At 37.4% G+C, this 19,033-nt stretch overlaps 1 protein-coding gene across 4 annotated transcripts; it reads left to right on the top strand.

Moving 5' to 3' along the window:
* Positions 1–3,837: 3,837 nt before the first annotated feature.
* Positions 3,838–18,796, top strand: LOC137015670 (uncharacterized). Of its 4 annotated transcripts, none has more exons than XR_010894020.1 (6): positions 3,838–4,142; positions 6,076–6,396; positions 7,066–7,407; positions 7,495–9,086; positions 15,816–15,894; positions 18,659–18,796. XR_010894020.1 is itself a non-coding variant. In XM_067380708.1 (4 exons), exons 1-4 carry the CDS (start codon positions 4,097–4,099, stop codon positions 7,626–7,628), a joined length of 843 nt encoding a protein of 280 aa, XP_067236809.1. In that variant the 5' UTR covers positions 3,838–4,096; the 3' UTR covers positions 7,629–9,697. The 4 variants fall into 4 exon arrangements, 1 of the variants encoding a protein (XP_067236809.1); XR_010894021.1 differs by lacking the exons at positions 15,816–15,894; positions 18,659–18,796 and adding exons at positions 9,167–9,263; positions 10,250–10,367; XR_010894019.1 differs by lacking the exons at positions 15,816–15,894; positions 18,659–18,796 and adding an exon at positions 10,250–10,367 and having other exon boundaries at positions 7,495–9,263.
* The last annotated feature ends 237 nt before the right edge of the window (positions 18,797–19,033 follow it).

Below are 19,033 nucleotides of genomic sequence, written 5' to 3'. Positions count from 1 at the left end.
GTAGGGATTCCTATTCGTCGGTCTGTCCGACGTACGTCGAACGTGACCGACTGAATGGGAACGTCTCGGTTACAAAGGTAACCCTCGTTCCCTGAAGGAGGGAACGGAGACGTACGTCCCGTCGCCACAGTCGCTGTACCCCGCTGATGCTGCCGCCTATCCGGTTCGGCTCCTCAGCGAAAACCTGAAGATGCAACGCACCTGCTGCTCATTATATACCCGCGCTGCGAGGCGAGCAGCTGATGCATATGATTGCATGCCAATGTGCATTGGCTCGTTTAGTTACACTCGAAGTAGATTGGCCTCTCTAGCGAGATTCCTATTCGTCGGTCTGTCCGACGTACGTCTCCGTTCCCTCCTTCAGGGAACGAGGGTTACCTTTGTAACCGAGACGTTCCTAATGTCTTAACAACCAGTGTTTCCTCCTGAGACCTGTGCTGCGTTCCAATTCGCCTACTTATACTACGCCCTAAAAGTATGTACTCTTTCTGTGAACAAAAAGTACTTACTTTTGAGTGTGTAGCAAAAGAGTAGACAAGCTTTGGGACATACTAACACGTCATACAATCGCGTCAATTCTCTCTGTCGCATCCAGTCACCGTAAACTGCCCTGTCAATCATCTTACATCCTCCACATTTCATTTAGTTAATTTCCTACCGTATCGGAGAGAAATACAGCACGTTGATCTGCAGTCCCGAGTCTTTCATGAGGAGAACTCTCCTCATATTAATGCATAATGATGCATTTAAAAGTTAATGGCCATTCGGATCTTTATAAAAGTCCACATTGGTATTTGCAGATGAAAAAATAACACGGGTAACATTAAATATATATTTTCTATCAGGTTAAACTGATTATTAGTCACTCAAATCTCTCAGCGTCGATCGCGCGTATCCGCCATGTTTTGTAGTTTTTAACACTTTTTACTCGTGTTTGTAGTTCTGAACTGAATCCTCGTACAACGCGCAATGGGTTGTGGGCAATATTAGCCTTTATAGTGTGCACGGATCCACACTTCAAAAATCTACCGGAAATAGTAGACCATCCGGGGACTTTTGGCATACTCTTTTCAACATACTATGCTTTGGGACACACTTATTTTAATCTCACATACTATTTAGGATGGATAGTATGGACATTGGAACGCAGGGATGGAGATTGATAGTGTGAGTGTGATGTGTTGCAGGTGTGTGTGTAATCAGTCCCAGGAATGAGGTCCTATGGGAAATGTAGTCTGAATGATGGAAAGTCAATATTCAGGTGACGGCTCCCTCTGGTGGTGTGGGGGAGGAAGTGCGGGATTGGCCTGTTCCTCCTGCCTTCTCACTGGACGCTGTAGGTGGTTATGGGCTAGATTCCAGGTCTCCTCGCTTCGTCGCATCCAGTCCGTCACCGATGGCAGATTGGATGGTTCACTGGACCAAGGAAAGAGTGGTGGTTGAAAGCCTTGAACACATTTGAAGGGTTGTGCATTGTGCACTGTCATTTTGCGCCTTCCACAGCTCTGTTCATAGCCCACGTTTGAGCTTAACTGAACTGAACTGATACAGTGAGTCTCAAACACCATTGTTTCCTCCTTCTTATGTAAATCTCATTTGTTTAAAAGACCTCTAAAGAACAGGTGAATATCAAAATAACATGATGATCCCGACGCACTAGTTTCATTAGCATGTTGCTAATGTACTGTTAAATGTGGTTAAAGTTACCATCGTTTCTTACTGTATTCACAGAGATCAGAGTCATGTTGTTATTTTCATTATTAAACACTTGCAGTCTGTATAATTCATAAACACAACTTCATTCTTTATAAATCTCTCCAACAGTGTGTAATGTTAACGTTAGCCACAGAGCATAGCCTCAAACTCATACAGAATCAAATAAACATCCAAATAAATACCATACTTACAATCCAACGTAAGCATGACGAACATTTTGTAAAGATCCATTTGAGGGTTATATTAGCTGTGTAAACTTTGGTTATGCAATGCATTATAGGGAGCGCAAGCATTTAAAGGGGCTGTGTGCTAAATCGGTGCATAGTTATGATGCCCCAAAATAGGCAGTTAAAATATTGAATAATAAAAAATCTATGGGGTATTTTGAGCTGAAACTTCACAGACACATTCAGGAGACACCTTAGACTTATATTATATCTTGTGAAAGAACGTCCTAGGGCAACTTATTGACTTGTCATGCGATACTGATGCACTGCATTCTGATCAGCGTTTTGGTGCTGTTTGTCCCAGGTATGTGTTTTATTGGGTTTTGTCATGTTCTGTGTTAAAATATTAGCCCCCGCTGACTGTTAGTTATTAACACAAAATATGTAAAATGATGGTTAAAGCGATCCTGGGTGGAGTAACTTTCTGTTGACATTCGAAGTATTGTCAAACAAAACAGATCCTCCTCCTGCCCCTCCCCTCCGTGCTTCCTGAAACAGTCATGAACGCGCATTTCAAATGTAAGTAGCTGCCAGTGGCTTGACCTTTTGCCTGTTATTTTTGATTACGGTTCTGGATTGTCCCTTAAATAAAACTGCATTTGGATCTCCAACTTTTGAGACTTGGAGCAGTTTGTGACTGAATTAGTGTGATATATTTTATTTTATTTAATTAATGTATGCTTCATATATATATATATATATATATATATATATACTGCCGTATTGCACATATCTGTGTGTCTTCTGTTCCATATGTATACCACATTATTTATTTGACTTATTTATTATTTTCTTAGTTTTACTTATTTAAATGTTCTTTCTGTTCTCATGTCATATGTATGTGTATATGTGTTTACCAACAGCCCCTGTAGAAAACCACAACACATTTCTTGTCTGTTTGTGCAGTAAAAGCTCATTCTGTTTCTATCATGTTTTTATGTTTATGTGTGAATTTCCAAACAGTCGGACAGTTTACAATTTACGTATTCATTTAGCCTAACTGAAGGGGTTGAAAAAGATGTTCAAATGTTCATTTTCACTTGAAAGCAAAATATAATTGATCCACCTTTGATTGCAACGCAACCTGCCACTATGCAAACTACAAAATAAAAGTCCCTAAGGAAGGACTACTTAAAATTAGTGAGGATGCATGACGCTTTCTTAACTACACTGAACAAAATTATAAACGCAACACTTTTGTTTTTGCCCCCATTTTTCATGAGCTGAACTCAAAGACTTTTTCTATGTACACAAAAGGCCTATTTCTATTAAATATTGTTCATAAATCTGTCTAAATCTGTGTTAGTGAGCACTTCTCCACTTCTCACAGGTGTGGCATATCAAGATGCTGATTAGACAGCAGGATTATTGCTCAGGTGTGCCGCAAGCTGGCCTCTATAGAGGGTATGCACGTGATGTCATCGTCACGTGTTATGACTGCGGTCACGCCCACTGAGTGGCACAAAGACTGAACATTAGTTTTGAGCGGAAATGCAGTGAAAAATACACAAAACACAATCAAAATGGGAAAGAGCTTTGTGATTGACATACAACATTGTGTATTTTGTACAACATTTGCAACTGCTGTTTATCATTGTGTCTTCTGTTAGTTACATAGCGACCACTGAACAGACATTTAAGTGTATTTTAAAATGCAGAGTATTGAAAATAATAATAATAATAATAATAATAATAATAAAAAGCTCTGTAAACACTTTGATTTTTTACAAGACTTTAAGTGTGTCCCATCGTTCTACGCACACTTGTGGTCTTCACGCCCACTTGAACACTTGAGCCAAATACAGGAAATGACAGGAAATACGTCATGTAAGTAGAGAAGTGGTCAAAGTGCAAAGACTGCAAGTGTTAGTATTTGAACAGGACAAAAGAAAGAACCGTTATAGTATCTGTCATTACAGTTTTCTGCACTTCTGCAGTCTTTCAGATTTGGAAACTTAAAATTTCTTGTTCTTTAGTAGCATATTATAATGAAAATTAATAAATCAGCTCCAGTCGGTATTAAGATCTCTCTGTAGGTGTTTAGCAGGTTTTGTTCACACTCATCTCTGTCAGTCAGGAGGGTGTGATTCAGAAACAACAGCGAACATTAATAATATTCATCGAAATCAGATTTTTCTGGAATCTTCGACAGTATGAAGAACAATTTCAAATTCGTTCAGATTGTTCTACTAATGTGCGGTAAGTTCATGATTTCTGTTCATCTTTTTATCAGTTTCGATTTAGCTCGGACACCGGAAACACACCGGGGTGGTCAACATTGTTCCTGGAAAGTCCTGCTGAGTTTTGCTTTAAATGAAACACATCTGAACTAGCTAATCTATGTTTTAAGGGTTACTGGGGAGCTTCGGGCAGGGGACTAAGTTTGTATTTATTTATTTATTTGGTTGAAGATAAGTCTGCAGAACTTCAGCTCTCTCTTATTTAACTAATGATCACATTCATCCAGATGAATTTGTCCTCAACTATTTGTAATTACTTGTCTCCTGCACTTTTATTCAATAGGTGTTCTCTGGCTAAATCAAAGCTGTGTACAAATAAATTAAATACTAACAAACAGATAAATCAGTTCAGATAAAGATGAAATGATGGGCAGGAAGGGAAATGAAGCTATCACTGGCTTATAACTACCTTAAATGAACTTTTGACCAAAGATACTTCATTAGTAGCCTAACATTTCCTTAGTTTTCTCACTGTACATTTCAAACAAACAATCATATTCTACTTCTTTTGTAGTGAGCTGAAATGTTCAAGACTCTGTCACAGCTGAACTAACAAATTCAAACCCACTTCAGAGGTCAGAGAAGGGACTAAATAAATACATAGAGTGAGGTAAAGTTAGTATTGGGTTTGATATTTGCCTAGGCTGCTTGAGGGACTGTCTGCAAATTACCCTACAAAACGAAGTCCAATAATTCATTCAAATGAATGTTTACAGGGCTATAGCAAACTGACTGATTATATTTTGCCAGTATGTTACTTTAGACCAGGGATGGGCAAACTCACCCCTGCTGACCCGCTGTCCTGCAGAGTTTAGCCAAAGAATTTACACTAACAAGAAACGACAGTCAATAGGACTGTCCGGCAGGAAAGTGACGTCGATGCATACCCTCTATATGCAGTGTTACATGTTTTGCTTGTGGTAATGGAGCAACTTGTAGTAGAACAGAACAATTAACCAATTAGTAACACTTTCTTTTTCTCATCCTCTTTTTTATTTTTACGATACTGAGCCTCTGATGGCTTTGACCTTTTCATGATGATGAAACTAAAACATTTAATCCAGGTAAACACAGATGATGACATTCCCTGACGCCTTCTACACCTCATTTCTTTATTCTCTTCCTAACAGCAGCGGCCACTATCACCAGGAGACTTGTCACTCAGATAATCACAAATAATCAAAATGCCTTGAAATGGCCAAATTACGAAATAATAATAATGCATCCAGCTGCAGCCGATGTCGAACGCACCTATTGCCTAGAAACAGCACTGCTCATGTCCCATTAGTTTATATGGAGATGGTGGGGTTTATGACCAGCCAGCCACCAGGGGGATTGAAACGATTTGGCTGTTTTCAGGATTTAATGTTTGTTCATAGCATATTATTTAGTGCACTTAAGAACAATGAATATTAAGAGTGACATTTTTGTACTTGTTGGTGCAAGTTATTTTTGACAGAGACCAGTTCTGTAATTGTGTCTCCTGAGGGATTACTGTTTTGGTGTTATATTGTGTAACTTTGAGAGTGTGATTATGTATTACCTCCCAATCTTAACATTTGTTGGGGAATTCTGTACATTCTGTATTGTTCTGATGGTTCTATGAAAAATAATTTAAAAAATAGAGCATTCAGACAGATGGTGAAAACTGATGCTGCAACAGTGTAAATTTATATTATAAATAGTTTTCTTGAACATTAAATCATGTAAACCCATTTTGCAGACCCCATAATCAAAATTATGAACCCATAAATGAGCATCATAGGAGCCTTGTAATAAGTTAAATTTTGTTTCTAAGTCAAGACTGATTTCTGTTGAACTCTGTTCAGTAACATGAGCAGCAGTGTTACATGAGTTTGATCTCTGAGAAACTGTTTGTGTTTGTTCTGCAGGAGTGTTTGGTGCTGGAACAGATGAAGAGAAGACCGTGATGGAGGGAGATTCAGTCACTCTAAACCCTGATCTTACTCAAATAGAGGAAATTATTCAGATGAAGTGGAGGTTTAGAGATTTATATTCAGTCATTGTTCTAATTAAGGAAAATGACATTTCATATCCCAGTCTCACTGAAATGTTTAGAGACAGACTGAAGCTGAATCATACTGGATCTCTGACAATCACAAACATGAGAACTAAACACTCTGGACTTTATAGACTAGAGATCTACCACGACCGTGGGATCTCACATTGGAATTTCATCGTTACTGTCTATGGTGAGGACACTTTTATTTATGGGTAACTCTTTACATTAATGTTCACTTTGTAAAGGGTTTATAAAGGTGTTTGTTAATGAGTAATAAGTCATTTACAAATGCATTATAAATCATTAATAATGCAGTTATAACTGCATGAATAAAAAGGGCGACTTTAATGGAATACCTGCCAAATAGTGAGCCGTTTTTAACTCACATGTTATAAATGCTTAATAAATGCATTTATTAACACTTTTTTTTTTTAACTCAAAACCAGATTCATGGTTTATTTCATGATGCAGCAAAAATTGACTATCATAATTAGACTAAGGGGTTTTATTTGACTTATTACTCATTAACAAACACCTTTATAAACCCTTTACAAAGGCAACATTAATGTAAGGTGTTACCTATTTATGAATAAGTAGATGTTTTGATATTCATTGTTGTTTTATTAATTAAAATTAATTAAGCTGAGATTTAAACTGCAGTCTGTAAATCTTACAAAAACAGTCTTACAGAATAGCTTTTGCCTATAGAGGGAGCAGATCCAATCAACACAAATAAAAGATACACTTAAATAAAAAAAATATGTTTAAATATGTAGTAAACAAACTGACTGTTAAAGTTAATATTCTAGCACCAGTAACTGTGTTTAATGTTTAATATCTGTGAATCTGTCTCATGCAGAGTCTCCAGCTGTTATTGATGCTTTTAAAGGTGAAATGAAGAGTGTATCAGAGACGGAGGGAGAATCTGTCACTCTTCAGACTGATACTGAAACACACGGAGATGAGCTGATAGTGTGGAGGTTTGGAGATGAAGGAAAACTCATAGCTAAACATGATCTAGAGGCCAAGAGTCCACCATTATATGATCCTGATGAGAGATTCAGAGACAGACTGAAGCTGGATCATCAGACCGGATCTCTGACCATCACAAACACCAGATTATCAGACTCTGGAGTTTATAAAGTGAAGATCAGCAGCAGCAAACAGACTTTACACAAGAGATTCACTGTCACTGTCAGCAGTGAGTAACTATTATAATTGTTTTGTGTGTTTGTTTTCACAAACTCAACAATATTTATATTTTTATGTTCCTCATTTTTTTTCTCAGAAGGCTGTTGTGGCTTTACTGAAGCTGTGATCCGATTGGCTCTCTCTGCTCTGGTGGGCGTGGCTACTGTGGTTGTTCTGGTTTATGACATCAGATCCTGCAGTCTTCAGCAGAAGAAGAGCGTGCAGAAATAACCATCAAAGTTAAGTTTGTTGATATCAAGACTAGGATCAGGCTGTGATCACATCAAATAATGTGTTGTTTCTATGTTCAGTCACTAGTAGGCGCTACAGCAGGATCTGTAGGAGAGACTCACTGAGAGAGTCATGTTGATCCATCAGGATTCAATCGTCTCATTTATGGCAAAACAACACAAGTACAGATGATGTTTAGAGTGGTTCTCAACCTGAGCCCGTCACAAATGATCTGCTGACCACACTTAAAAATTACAGTTTCACTATTTTTTATTTAAATTAAAATGGATTAAATTAATATAAGTTTGAACTATAATGTTTAAATACTTCCACATGATCTAGCATGATGACTCTTTGTGCATTTATTAGTCACCATATCGACAATATATGGAGAGAAAAAATGGTAAAAAGGTTGAGAACCCTGTATCACTCATATTTCAAGAGCATAGATCTGTAATCTTCAAAAATATTTAAAATAAGCTCATTCAAATGTATTTGTTCAGTATTAAACACAACATTTCCAAAGCACTGGTCAGTTTCTGCTCTGGGTTTCACACTTCATCTCTCACAGATTCACATGCATAAAAGCAGAAGTTACTGCAGATTTTGACACTTTTAGCTCCTGAGAGCTTCAGTGTCATGAAAGGATGCTTATCATCATTTGTTTTATCAGAAGAGCATTAAACCGAAGTGTGTTAATCATTAAAGTGTCTCTAAACGAGGGGTGTCCAAACCTGTTGCTGGAGGGCCACTGCTCAAATCCAGTTCAGATTAAAACAAAACTAGATCAAAATGTCTGATGATCCATGTACAGTGAATTATAGCAAAAATAAATCAACAAAGACTGTAATAATCATTTCTGACTGACACTGAGACACACAGATCTCTGTAAAGCTGCTTTGAGAAATGTATTGTGACATCAATAATAAATACATGATCTGTAAATAAGTTTGTCTCACATTCACACTGTTTAAAGAAATTATTAATTCAGAGTGAAACGATTCAGGTTTTACTTCATCTAGACAAGACTGAATTTCACTAGTTTATGTGTTTCATGAAAACACAATGTATCTGAAATAATAAAAAAAAGTGTAAAGTTCTGGTGTGTGTTGATGTTGTTTTCTGAGTGTCCAGCAGGAGGCGCCAGATATCATTATATCGAGATTATCAGTGTCAGTGATTCGATCACGTGGAACCGAAAGTGAAAGTACATCTGAACAGCATACAAAAGCAGTCATTTTAACAGTACAGTGTCGATTGATTTCTGTATTGGAACTAACAAAACGATCTTACTTCATATTTTTGTTTGTTTTCCTTTTTTTTTTTTTTTTTTCTAACAAATGCCGCCGTCACCTTGTTATGTTTTTTATATATTTTAGAATAAGACGACACGGACACGAGATGACTACAGCAACGGGGTCTCTTTACTGAAAAACGACTGCTGATGACGTCACACAGGTACGGGTAGTGCAATCCAGAGCCATATAGAGAGAGAGTTGCGACAACTCCATAGACTCCAATGGAACGGTTTTTTACAGCAATGGCGGCTCGTGGAGCCTCTCAATAGTTCCCGGAAGTAGCAGCTGCGCCGTAGAGTTACAGCAGAACAGACCGTTTGTGATGCACTTTTAGAAGGTAAGCGGTTTAAATTATAATATTTTATAGTATCAGTACATCTGAATCAAATTAACTTGTGTATTAAAGCATGCTAGTGGATATTGTTCACTAAATAAATAGTTCCAGGGGATAGTAGATTAGATAATAGATTAAAACAATTTATTCATCGTTGTGTAATTAGAGAAAAGGGATTCTAAACGGGGTTAAATATAACTTTGGGGCTTGTGGTTGGTGAAAGTGGTAAAATGAGAATATCCTTATTCCTTATTAAATGTACAACCCAGGTGAAAAAATACTATAGTAAATAGTATTGTGTTTTTGAACCATATTATAGTAAATTGTAGTACACTATATTATAGTATTTACAACACGTTGTAATAAATACTGTAGTATACTTTAGTTTTTTACTACAGTATACTGTATATTGTAGTATAATATACCCTAAAGTTGTAGAAAACTTAGTACAGTATTGGGTAACGTAATTTGTTTATATTACTATAGTTGTTTTATTATCACAGCAACTATAGAATTACCACAACAAATTAATTCAAGTACTTTACTATAGTATGGTTCAAAAACACTATGGTATTTACTATAAATTACTATAGTATTTTTTTTCACCTGGGAATAAAGAAAAAAATCCTTATTTTAGAAGTTATATTAGAGAATGTATTGTGATTCTGTTGACTGTCTATTATGTGTCAGCTCAGCTGATTTTTGGATTGATGGGGAGAGGGAAGTTTATAAGTGAGATTAAAAAAAACTGCTTAAAAGCAGCAGCAAAAAAAAAATTATATATAAATATATATATATATATATATATATATATATATATATATATATATATATATATATGTATATATATATACACACACACACACACACATATATATACACACACTAGGCTAAATGGGAAACCATACTAAATACCAAAACTGTATATTATACACTACTGTATTTAATTTATCCCATTTTGTTTCCTTTTATCTTGCTTTCAATACAAGCACAAAGGGGATTCAGATCCTGAAGACTCCATGCAATGATGCTGTCACCACCAGTCTCTGCTCCTTGGATTTTGCAAGCTTTTCCTTGCTCCTTATTTTTAATAAACCTTTAATAAACATAAAAGTTCCCAGTGTTAGTTTTTGTGAAAAAAGGCAGATACACCTTTATATGATTAACACACAACTTGGCGCACAATCTTTAGTTCTATTTAGATTGCTCCTGCTCACTAGAACATAACTTTCTCCTTTCCGTGTCAGTGGGGAAACCATGCATTCATACTGCTTTCTCTGAGTGACTGGATCATCCTCATGCAGCACTGCAAACCATAGCGGAGACTACAAGAACATGTAGGAAAGGACAGACGAAATACTTGACATGCAGTTTATTATAAATGTATAAATCCATTGCACTAAATCAGTGCAAAAGTCTATGTGTATAATCATGTTTTATTTTAGAGTTGAATATATTGTGTATGAATGTATATAGTAATAAGTGAATGGGGTGCATTACGCCTAAGCGGCGCGTGAGCAGCGCGTATTTTTTTCGGCGCCCATGTTAACCAACGGATGCATTCACACAGGCAGCAGGAGCAGCGCGTAAGCAGCAGTGAAGCGATCGTTTCGGCGCCGAGTCTATTTTTGCTGCGCTGCTGACGCTCAATTAAAGTGAAAGCACACTTTTGATGGACAAAATAAATATAATTTCACACAAAAAGTGTTCAAAATGCACAGAATAAGCATGTCTAATGTGTTTTAACAAGAATTTGAGTATGACAGGAAAAAAAAAATTAAGAATCAAAAATAATTATACAAGATTTACCTATTTAAACTTGTTTTTAATTGTTCAGTTTGGGTTAAAGTATGGTGTATTATGAAAAACTAAAGTAAACTAGCCAGAAAATATGATATATAAACATTATTTTAGTTATTACACAGACTGCTGGCTTTTTTCGCCGAGTTTGCTGTATTGTAAATATGTGCACGCGGCAGATGATGTTAAACACAAAGCTTACCTCATTCGTGTGCAGCAATGGATAACACGAGGCTTTTATTTGTATTTATTTTTTTTATTTATTCATTACGTTTATATGAGAATGTTGTACACCTCCCCATGTTAAACTTTCAAGACTCTCAAGTTCATAAATGACCAACTTATAAAAACAAATTTATAGCTGTCTTGATAAAGAAATGCTCACTTTATATGCATCTTCGAGCCGCTGCTGTGACGCTGTACAAACGCTTCCAGTGTGAATACTCGCGCGTCTCTGCAGCTGCAGTGACGGTGTAGTTACGCTCACGCGCTGCTCACGCGACGCTCACGCTTGCAGTGTGAAACAGGCGTTAGAATTGTTAACATTAAGATTAATTAAATTTCACTTAATTCAATTTTACATTTCACTTATTTGCAATGGTTTTTTTTAAGGCAATCACCTGTCACCTGCAGGTCTCCTGTCCCTCTAAAACCATAGTGAACATGACATGATTGCCCTTAACTAACATACAAGTTTAAAAACATTAAAATAATTCAAAACAACTGCAACGCAATCTTTAAACAAGGTAATGTTAGCCAGAAATATGTTAACAAGGCAGGCAACGCTGGTTGACAACACTAATCCTCAAATATTAGCAGGTTTTTATGTCTCTCAAACCCTATCATTTTGAATTGCCGCCGAAGCACTTCCTGGAACTATCTGAAAGCTACACGAATCACGTGACGATCAAGCGTTTTGAACTTCCGTTGTCGCAACTCTGTCTCTCTATGGCTCTGGTGCAATCATACAAAATACATTACATCCCCCTTCTTAAGTTCAACTGTCCAACTTTTAATCATTATTGCTTAACTAATGTATCTTGACACCAATCTGCAAAACAGTCTTATCTATTTAAAGTCAGTCTCAAAAGGTGATTTAGTAAACACTTGTAAATATAAACTCTTTATAACATATTTTGATTAAACAGTTATAAATTTATGAGCAATCTTATGAACATTGAACATTGAACTTTTTTTTTTTTTTTTTTTTTTTTAACTGCACAAATTATGCAAAACAAACTTAGGTTACCACTGAATACACATTTAGTGTATACCACTGTTCAGTCCTTGTACCTTGAAGGCATTTTCACTTCTCTACCTGACCTGGTAATGTATCCCTGTGTTTGAGACTCAGGTAATTCAGTGTTTTGTGTGTCCTTGTTAGTTGTAGATGATTGGGTGTCAGTGACATGCGAGTCCATCTCACTATTGGTGTCATTTACTGTGTTGTCTGCTGTTGTTGTGAGACTTTTTTCTCCAGTCTTGAGAAGATGTTTTCTGTTCCTCCTGTATGTTTTTCCATCTGAAGTTTGTATGATGAAGGATCTTGGTTGCTCATGTTTTTTTATGATCACTGCAGGTTGCCAGACATCTCCTCGTCGCACTCTCACTCTTTCTCCAATGTGAACATCTGGAAGCAACCTTGTTTGTCTGTCAAAGTAGGACTTTTGCTTGTCTTGTCTTTGTTTCAGGCTGTCTTGGATTTGTATCTTGCTCTCGGGTGACAATAAGGTGACTGAGGTAGGTATTTTGGATTTCAACCGACGTCCCATTAGTAACTGTACTGGTGAGTACCCAATACCATCCAATGGCGTATTTCGGTATTCCAACAAAGCAATGTAGGGGTCACTCTTGGCACTGTGAGCTTTCTTTAACAAGCTTTTTATGGTTTGAACTGCCCGTTCAGCTTGTCCATTCGACTGTGCGTGTCCTGGGCTGGATGTCACATGTTCAAATTCCCACACTTTTGCAAAGTTACTGAACTCTGCGCTGGCATACTGTGGACCATTGTCCGAGACAACAGTATCTGGTATGCCATGCCTCGCGAACATAGATTTCATTGCCACGATTACACTCTGAGCAGTTGTGTCAGACAGTTTGCTGATTTCTGGGAATTTAGAGTAGTAATCAACAGACAGTAAGTAATCAGAACCATTGCGGAATAGATCTGTGCCAATTTTTGACCAAGGTCTTCCTGGTATTTGATGTGATATCAATGGTTCTCTTGGATTACTGTTCTTGTGTGCGTTGCAAACTGAACATTGGGAGACAAACTCTTCAATTTGAGTTGACATGTTCGGCCAATATAGAACATCCCTGGCTCTTTCTTTGCATTTTACAACTCCAAGATGTGATTCATGAATTTTCTTCAGCATCTCTTGTATCAACTTGCTTGGAACAATGAGCTTTGCAGATTTGAAAAGAAGTCCTGATGTGAAGCTTATTTCTTCCTTGAATGTCCAGTATGCTTGAATCAGTTCTGGAACTTCACCTCTCTCTTTAGGCCATCCATCCATAGTCATTTTGCACAGTAGTTGCAGTTCTTGATCAGCAGCTGTTGCACTGCGGAAAACACGCAGCTTTTCTTCAGACACAGGCAAATATGTCGTTATCCAGCACAGCTCTAACTCTTGACCAAGTAAGTCTTCTGTATGCTCATTCAGATATGCACGACTTAGTGCATCAGCAATATGCATCTCTTTACCTGGTTTGTAGGTTACCTTTAGGTTGTATCTTTGAAGTCTGAGAAGCATGCGCTGTAATCTGGGTGGAGCTTGGTGCAGTGATTTCTTGAAAATACTTTCCAGTGGTTTGTGATCACTTTCAACTTCCACTTCCTTGCCATAGATGTATTGATGAAATTTCTCGCATCCATAGACTATTGCAAGTAATTCTTTTTCAATCTGTGCATATCTTTTTTGAGCATCAGTTAAGGCACGTGATCCATAAGCAAATGGTTTTTTATCTTGCAGAATGACTGCCCCGATGCCTTCTGAGCTGGCATCAACTGAGAGTGTTAGTGGTTTCTGTACATCAAATAACTTCAATGTTGGAGCATTCGTCAGCAAAGTCTTCATTTTTGTGAAGCTTTCTTGTTGCTCTTCCTCCCAGTGCCACTGAATATCATCTTCTAGCAGCTTTCGGAGAGGAGCACTGACATCCGATAAGTTTGGAATGAATTTGGATAGGTATTGCACCATACCCATGAATCTCATAAGTGCTTGTTTGTTTGTTTGTTGCTTTATGATTACACCCATGCTTTCCATCTTGCGTAGCTCTTCAACTATTTTGTCCTTGAGTGCTACAGGAACCTTTCTTGGTGAATGGATCACTGGTGATACATCGGGGTCTGTTTTGATGTGATGCTCAATTGGCAAGCAACCAAGGCCAGACAAGAGGTCATCAAAGTCTTTGAAGATGTCATCTTTAGTCTTTATTTCATATATTCTTCTCACCATCCCTAATTTTTCACAAGTTGTGCGGCCAAGAATTGCAGGTACGTTGCCGTCAACCACTTAGAATTGAATATTGTGGTTTTGGTTTTTGTAGGTGAAGGTGAGCTGAACTTGTCCCACAGGCGACATCTTGTGGCCAGAATTTGTAATTAAGTGACAGGTAGATTTTTTGAGTTTTCTTTGGGTTTCCAACGATTTAAACAAATTGTTTGGTATTACATTACATGCAGCCCCTGTGTCTAATTTAAATGTAATGTTCTTGTTGTTCATTTTCAGGCTTTCAGTCCATTTGTCATTTTCATTTTTTGTTTCAGTGATGACTGTGTGCATATTTTCCATTGTTTGTGTTATCTGCACATCCATGGTTCCAACAAAGAAATCATCTTGTTCATCACTTTGTTCATCTTGTTCTATTGCCTGTATTTTCTTGGTGGAGGCTTGCGTTCTGCACATTTTCGCAAAGTGGTTTCTTTTGTTGCATGCTTTGCAAGTTTGTCCATAAGCTGGGCACTTTTTGTATTCATGCTGATAACCACACCTTGAACATTTCACGTTTGATTTGTGGTGACTCTCCATTGCATGCTGTTTACTTTTTTGGTCACGTTGCATTATTGTGCCCTTTCTTGTCTTTTTGTTTTTGACACTACTTATTTTGTTCACGTCAATTTCTTCAGCTAGCATTTTCATCTGACTTGACGTCAACTCGTTGGCCCGACAGATGTCGATTGCTTTTTCCAATGTGAGGTCTGCCTCACGCAACAATCTTGCACGAACACTGTTGTCTTTTATCCCGCATACAATTCTGTCCCTGATAAGCGAATCAGTCAACTTGCCAAATTCACAGTCTTTCGCCTTGTGTTTGAGATCTGTGACGTATGCATCAATTGTTTCTTCTGAGCCTTGCGCTCTCGTAAAAAACATGTGGCGAATGTATGGAAGATTCTTTCTGGGCTCACAATATTCTTTGAATTTCTTTTTCAGTTCCTCAATTTTATTAACTTCTCGCTCCGTGAACTGGAATGTGTTGTACACTTTAATGGCTTCTTCACCCGCAATATGAAGAAACGTAGCACACTGTACTGTCTCTGATTTCTCTGCCACGCCACTAGCAATGAGGTACAACTCGAATTTCTGAAGCCATACCTTCCAATTTTCCGCCAAGTTGCCTTGAAGAGACAAAGCTGATGGTGGCTGCAGTAGCGACATCTTTTCAGTTGTGCTTTTCTTTTCTTTTCTTTATTATTATTTATTTTTTTTTATCCGTCTTCTGACACCATGTTATGTTTTTTATATATTTTAGAATAAGACGACACAGACACGAGATGACTACAGCAACGGGGTCTCTTTACTGAAAAACGACTGCTGATGACGTCACACAGGTACGGGTAGTGCAATCATACAAAATACATTACAACCTTTCCTCACAGGTCCTGCTCCACCACAAAAGATCTGCAAACATACAGACATCAAAAATCAATTTGATCAATCTATTTGGTTTAAATAGACGTTGTATTCATTTCTGTAGTATCGTCACTCAAAGTCTTTGATAGCTTCATTACTCACGTGATCATCTGTCCCTGTAACATCAGACAAGACTCAAGTTTCCTCTGAGATTTATGTGCTCAAATCTACATTCACATGTTGATGATGTGTTACTCACTTCTTATCCAATACAAATGTTCATTAATTTACCAACAGTACTAATGGAGAAATAAAATCAGACCAAAAATGGAAAACGCATGAAGTGACCAGGTGTAAACAGGCCCTATGAAACACATAAATTATACATTAATGTTTTTTTTTGTGCATTTATTCAAAGACCGCATGTGCTTTTTTTTTTTTTTTTGTCACTGGTGTTACCTTACTTCTCTGGCATTTTTAAACGTTTTTATGAAATATTACTTCTCAATTTTTTTCAGCACATGCAGTCAGAGTTACAGAATAATAATGATAATGCAAAAAAATAAAGAGATAATGTCTTTTTTTAAATTTCAATCAGGTTAGGTAAAAGTGTGATTGAATGATGATAATTCAGTTGCACAACCATGTATTTGCTATAACAATGAAAATATTTGAAAACAGTTATAAACAAGTAATGAACTTAGTGAAAGCAGTCAGTAAAAGAACGTTCAATCATAAAGAACGTTTTAAAAATGTCTGTAAAATACAGCTACAGCTACAGCACTGCTGAAATGACAACTGCGCAGCGGACTGGACCTGCTGAGACCAACAGGAACCAAGCAGATTGTTTTGTCACAACAGCGAATGCAGGTCGAGACAGTGCCGCGTTAAGCCTTCGCGGGGCCCTGGGCTAACGCAGCTCTGAGGCAATTTCAGCATTCAGAAACGCACACTGGAGCTGCTTGAGGATAAGCGAGAGGTCATTGGTCAAGGAGCAGCAAAACGCAATAAACTGCACAAGTTCATCATCTAAACGCTCCTGTAGATCTTCACAGTAAAAGGCATGCCAACTCTTCAGTTGGCATGCCTTTTACTGTGTTGTCAATAATGACAAGAAACACGGAGCTTTTCACTGTCCGTGAGAATATGATCGGGAGTTGTGGATTCATCTGCTCTTGTTTTCCTTTTTATTTTGCGACTGGTTGCGGTTCTGACAGACATTTGTTTAGCCATTATCTCAAACTCTTCAAACTGCTCGCGTAAATTTTCAGCGAAAGTTGCAAGTGACTGAAGCATTTCTACAGCTGTCACTAGATCCAGGTCTACTTTTTGAAGAATTGAGCTAGTTTTCTGAAAGTTTTGCAGGATCTTGTTCCATAATATGCATAAAAATACAGTCTCAAAACGGCCCATTTTTTTCACAAGAGATTGAGCTTCATTTCGAGTAGCAGGGTTTTGACTGTCGTCTGCTGACAAGTTAAGCAAGACATCCGTTATCTTTTTATAATGCAGTAAAAGGGCCTTGGTGGCCTGCGCGTGAGCGGCCCATCGGGTGTCGGACAGTCCTTTTAATGTCTCCAGGCGACGGTTTTCGTTTAATTCAAGTCCATCCATAAAAACTTTCCATCGCCTAGGGGATGCCGAAAAAAAATTAAAACATGACTGTATAAATCCAAAAAACGAAACTGTCTCACTGCAGCAAGCAACACTGTTCATTCCAACAAGGTTCAGTGAATGAGGGTATCCAGTCTGCTAATGGGTTCATCTCCTGAATGTGAGCCCTCAAACCCCCATAAAGACCAGACATATTCTGTAGAAACATAACGTACCACAAAGGTGAGCTGGTCCACATGTGCCAAGTCGGGGGTGGAATCAACTATTAGGGAAAAATATTTAGAGCTCTGTATTTGAAGAATTATTTCAGCTTGAACTCTCTGTCCCATCAGTGCAATAAATTCCTCACATACTGTGTTAGATAAGATGCAGTTCCCCTGCCCTTATTTCCATATGAATTACATCCCTAAATAATTGCCATTGTTTGGAGACCCGATCGTCTCAACGTCTCCCCGGAATGGCCGTGTTCTGAAAGGAACTGTATGACCGCAACCACCCGTTTTAGAACTTCTTGCCAACATTTCTGCTCGTCTTCACATTGCTCTTTCAGTTCTGCATCTATTCCACGAGCCTGTGTCCGTGCCAACTAAGCATGGCATATGAATCCGACTTGATTCATGTTACTCCGCACGCACGCATTCTGCTCATATCCTACAATAAAGAACTGTTTTACACCACTTACCTTGTCTGTCCTCTTCTGGTTGTGACAGCAACAAGTCAACTGCTTAAAGGGATAGTTCACCTGAAAATTAAAATGATCCCGTGATTCACTCTCTCTCAAGCCATTCTAGGTGTATAAATCTTCTTTCAGATGAACACAACCAGATAATAAATGCCTTCTGAAGTGAGGTGATTGTGTTTGTAAGAGAAGAACACACAACAGCAGAAGAAGTAGAAGAACACACAAAACATCACCAAACACAGAATTACTTTGCCAACGACTGTAGAGGATGGTTGTTTTTGATTATGATTTTTTTGTTTGTTTTTAGAATAAAATATGAGCATAAAATATGAACATGTTAATATAAATTAATATAAAACATTACCATAATTAATAAAATGTTCTGTTTTGATTTTCACAGGTGTTTTACCCATATATTTTGAACTACTCTTTGCATTGTTTTTTAGGGCTGAAGGACATTTTTGTAAACTTGACGGAAAAGGTACTAATAAATTAGTTTATTACCTCCCTAATCAACACAACAGCACCTTTACATGCAGCTAGAAGGCTATATGGCAAGTTTACATTTTACACTTTAAAAATTTGTTTAGTTTTGTTTTCATATGATTATAAGAGCATATAACATGTTCACACAAATGGTTTTTCTATTTAAATAATTTCTATTCAAATAAATACAAATTTTCTGGAGATCTTATATTTTATTATAATTTTTTTTTAACTATAGTGAATAAACTGTAATAACGAATGAAATGTTCAAGGTGTCTGAATAAATTTTGGTTTGACTGTATAGCATATTTGAATGGAGCATGTTGATCCAGATA

The sequence above is a fragment of the Chanodichthys erythropterus genome, chromosome 3 (genome assembly GCF_024489055.1).
Source record: "Chanodichthys erythropterus isolate Z2021 chromosome 3, ASM2448905v1, whole genome shotgun sequence".
Lineage (NCBI taxonomy): Eukaryota > Metazoa > Chordata > Actinopteri > Cypriniformes > Xenocyprididae > Chanodichthys > Chanodichthys erythropterus.
The sequence above is the reverse complement of the archived record's forward strand: the minus strand, read 5'-3'. Positions and strand labels throughout refer to the sequence as shown.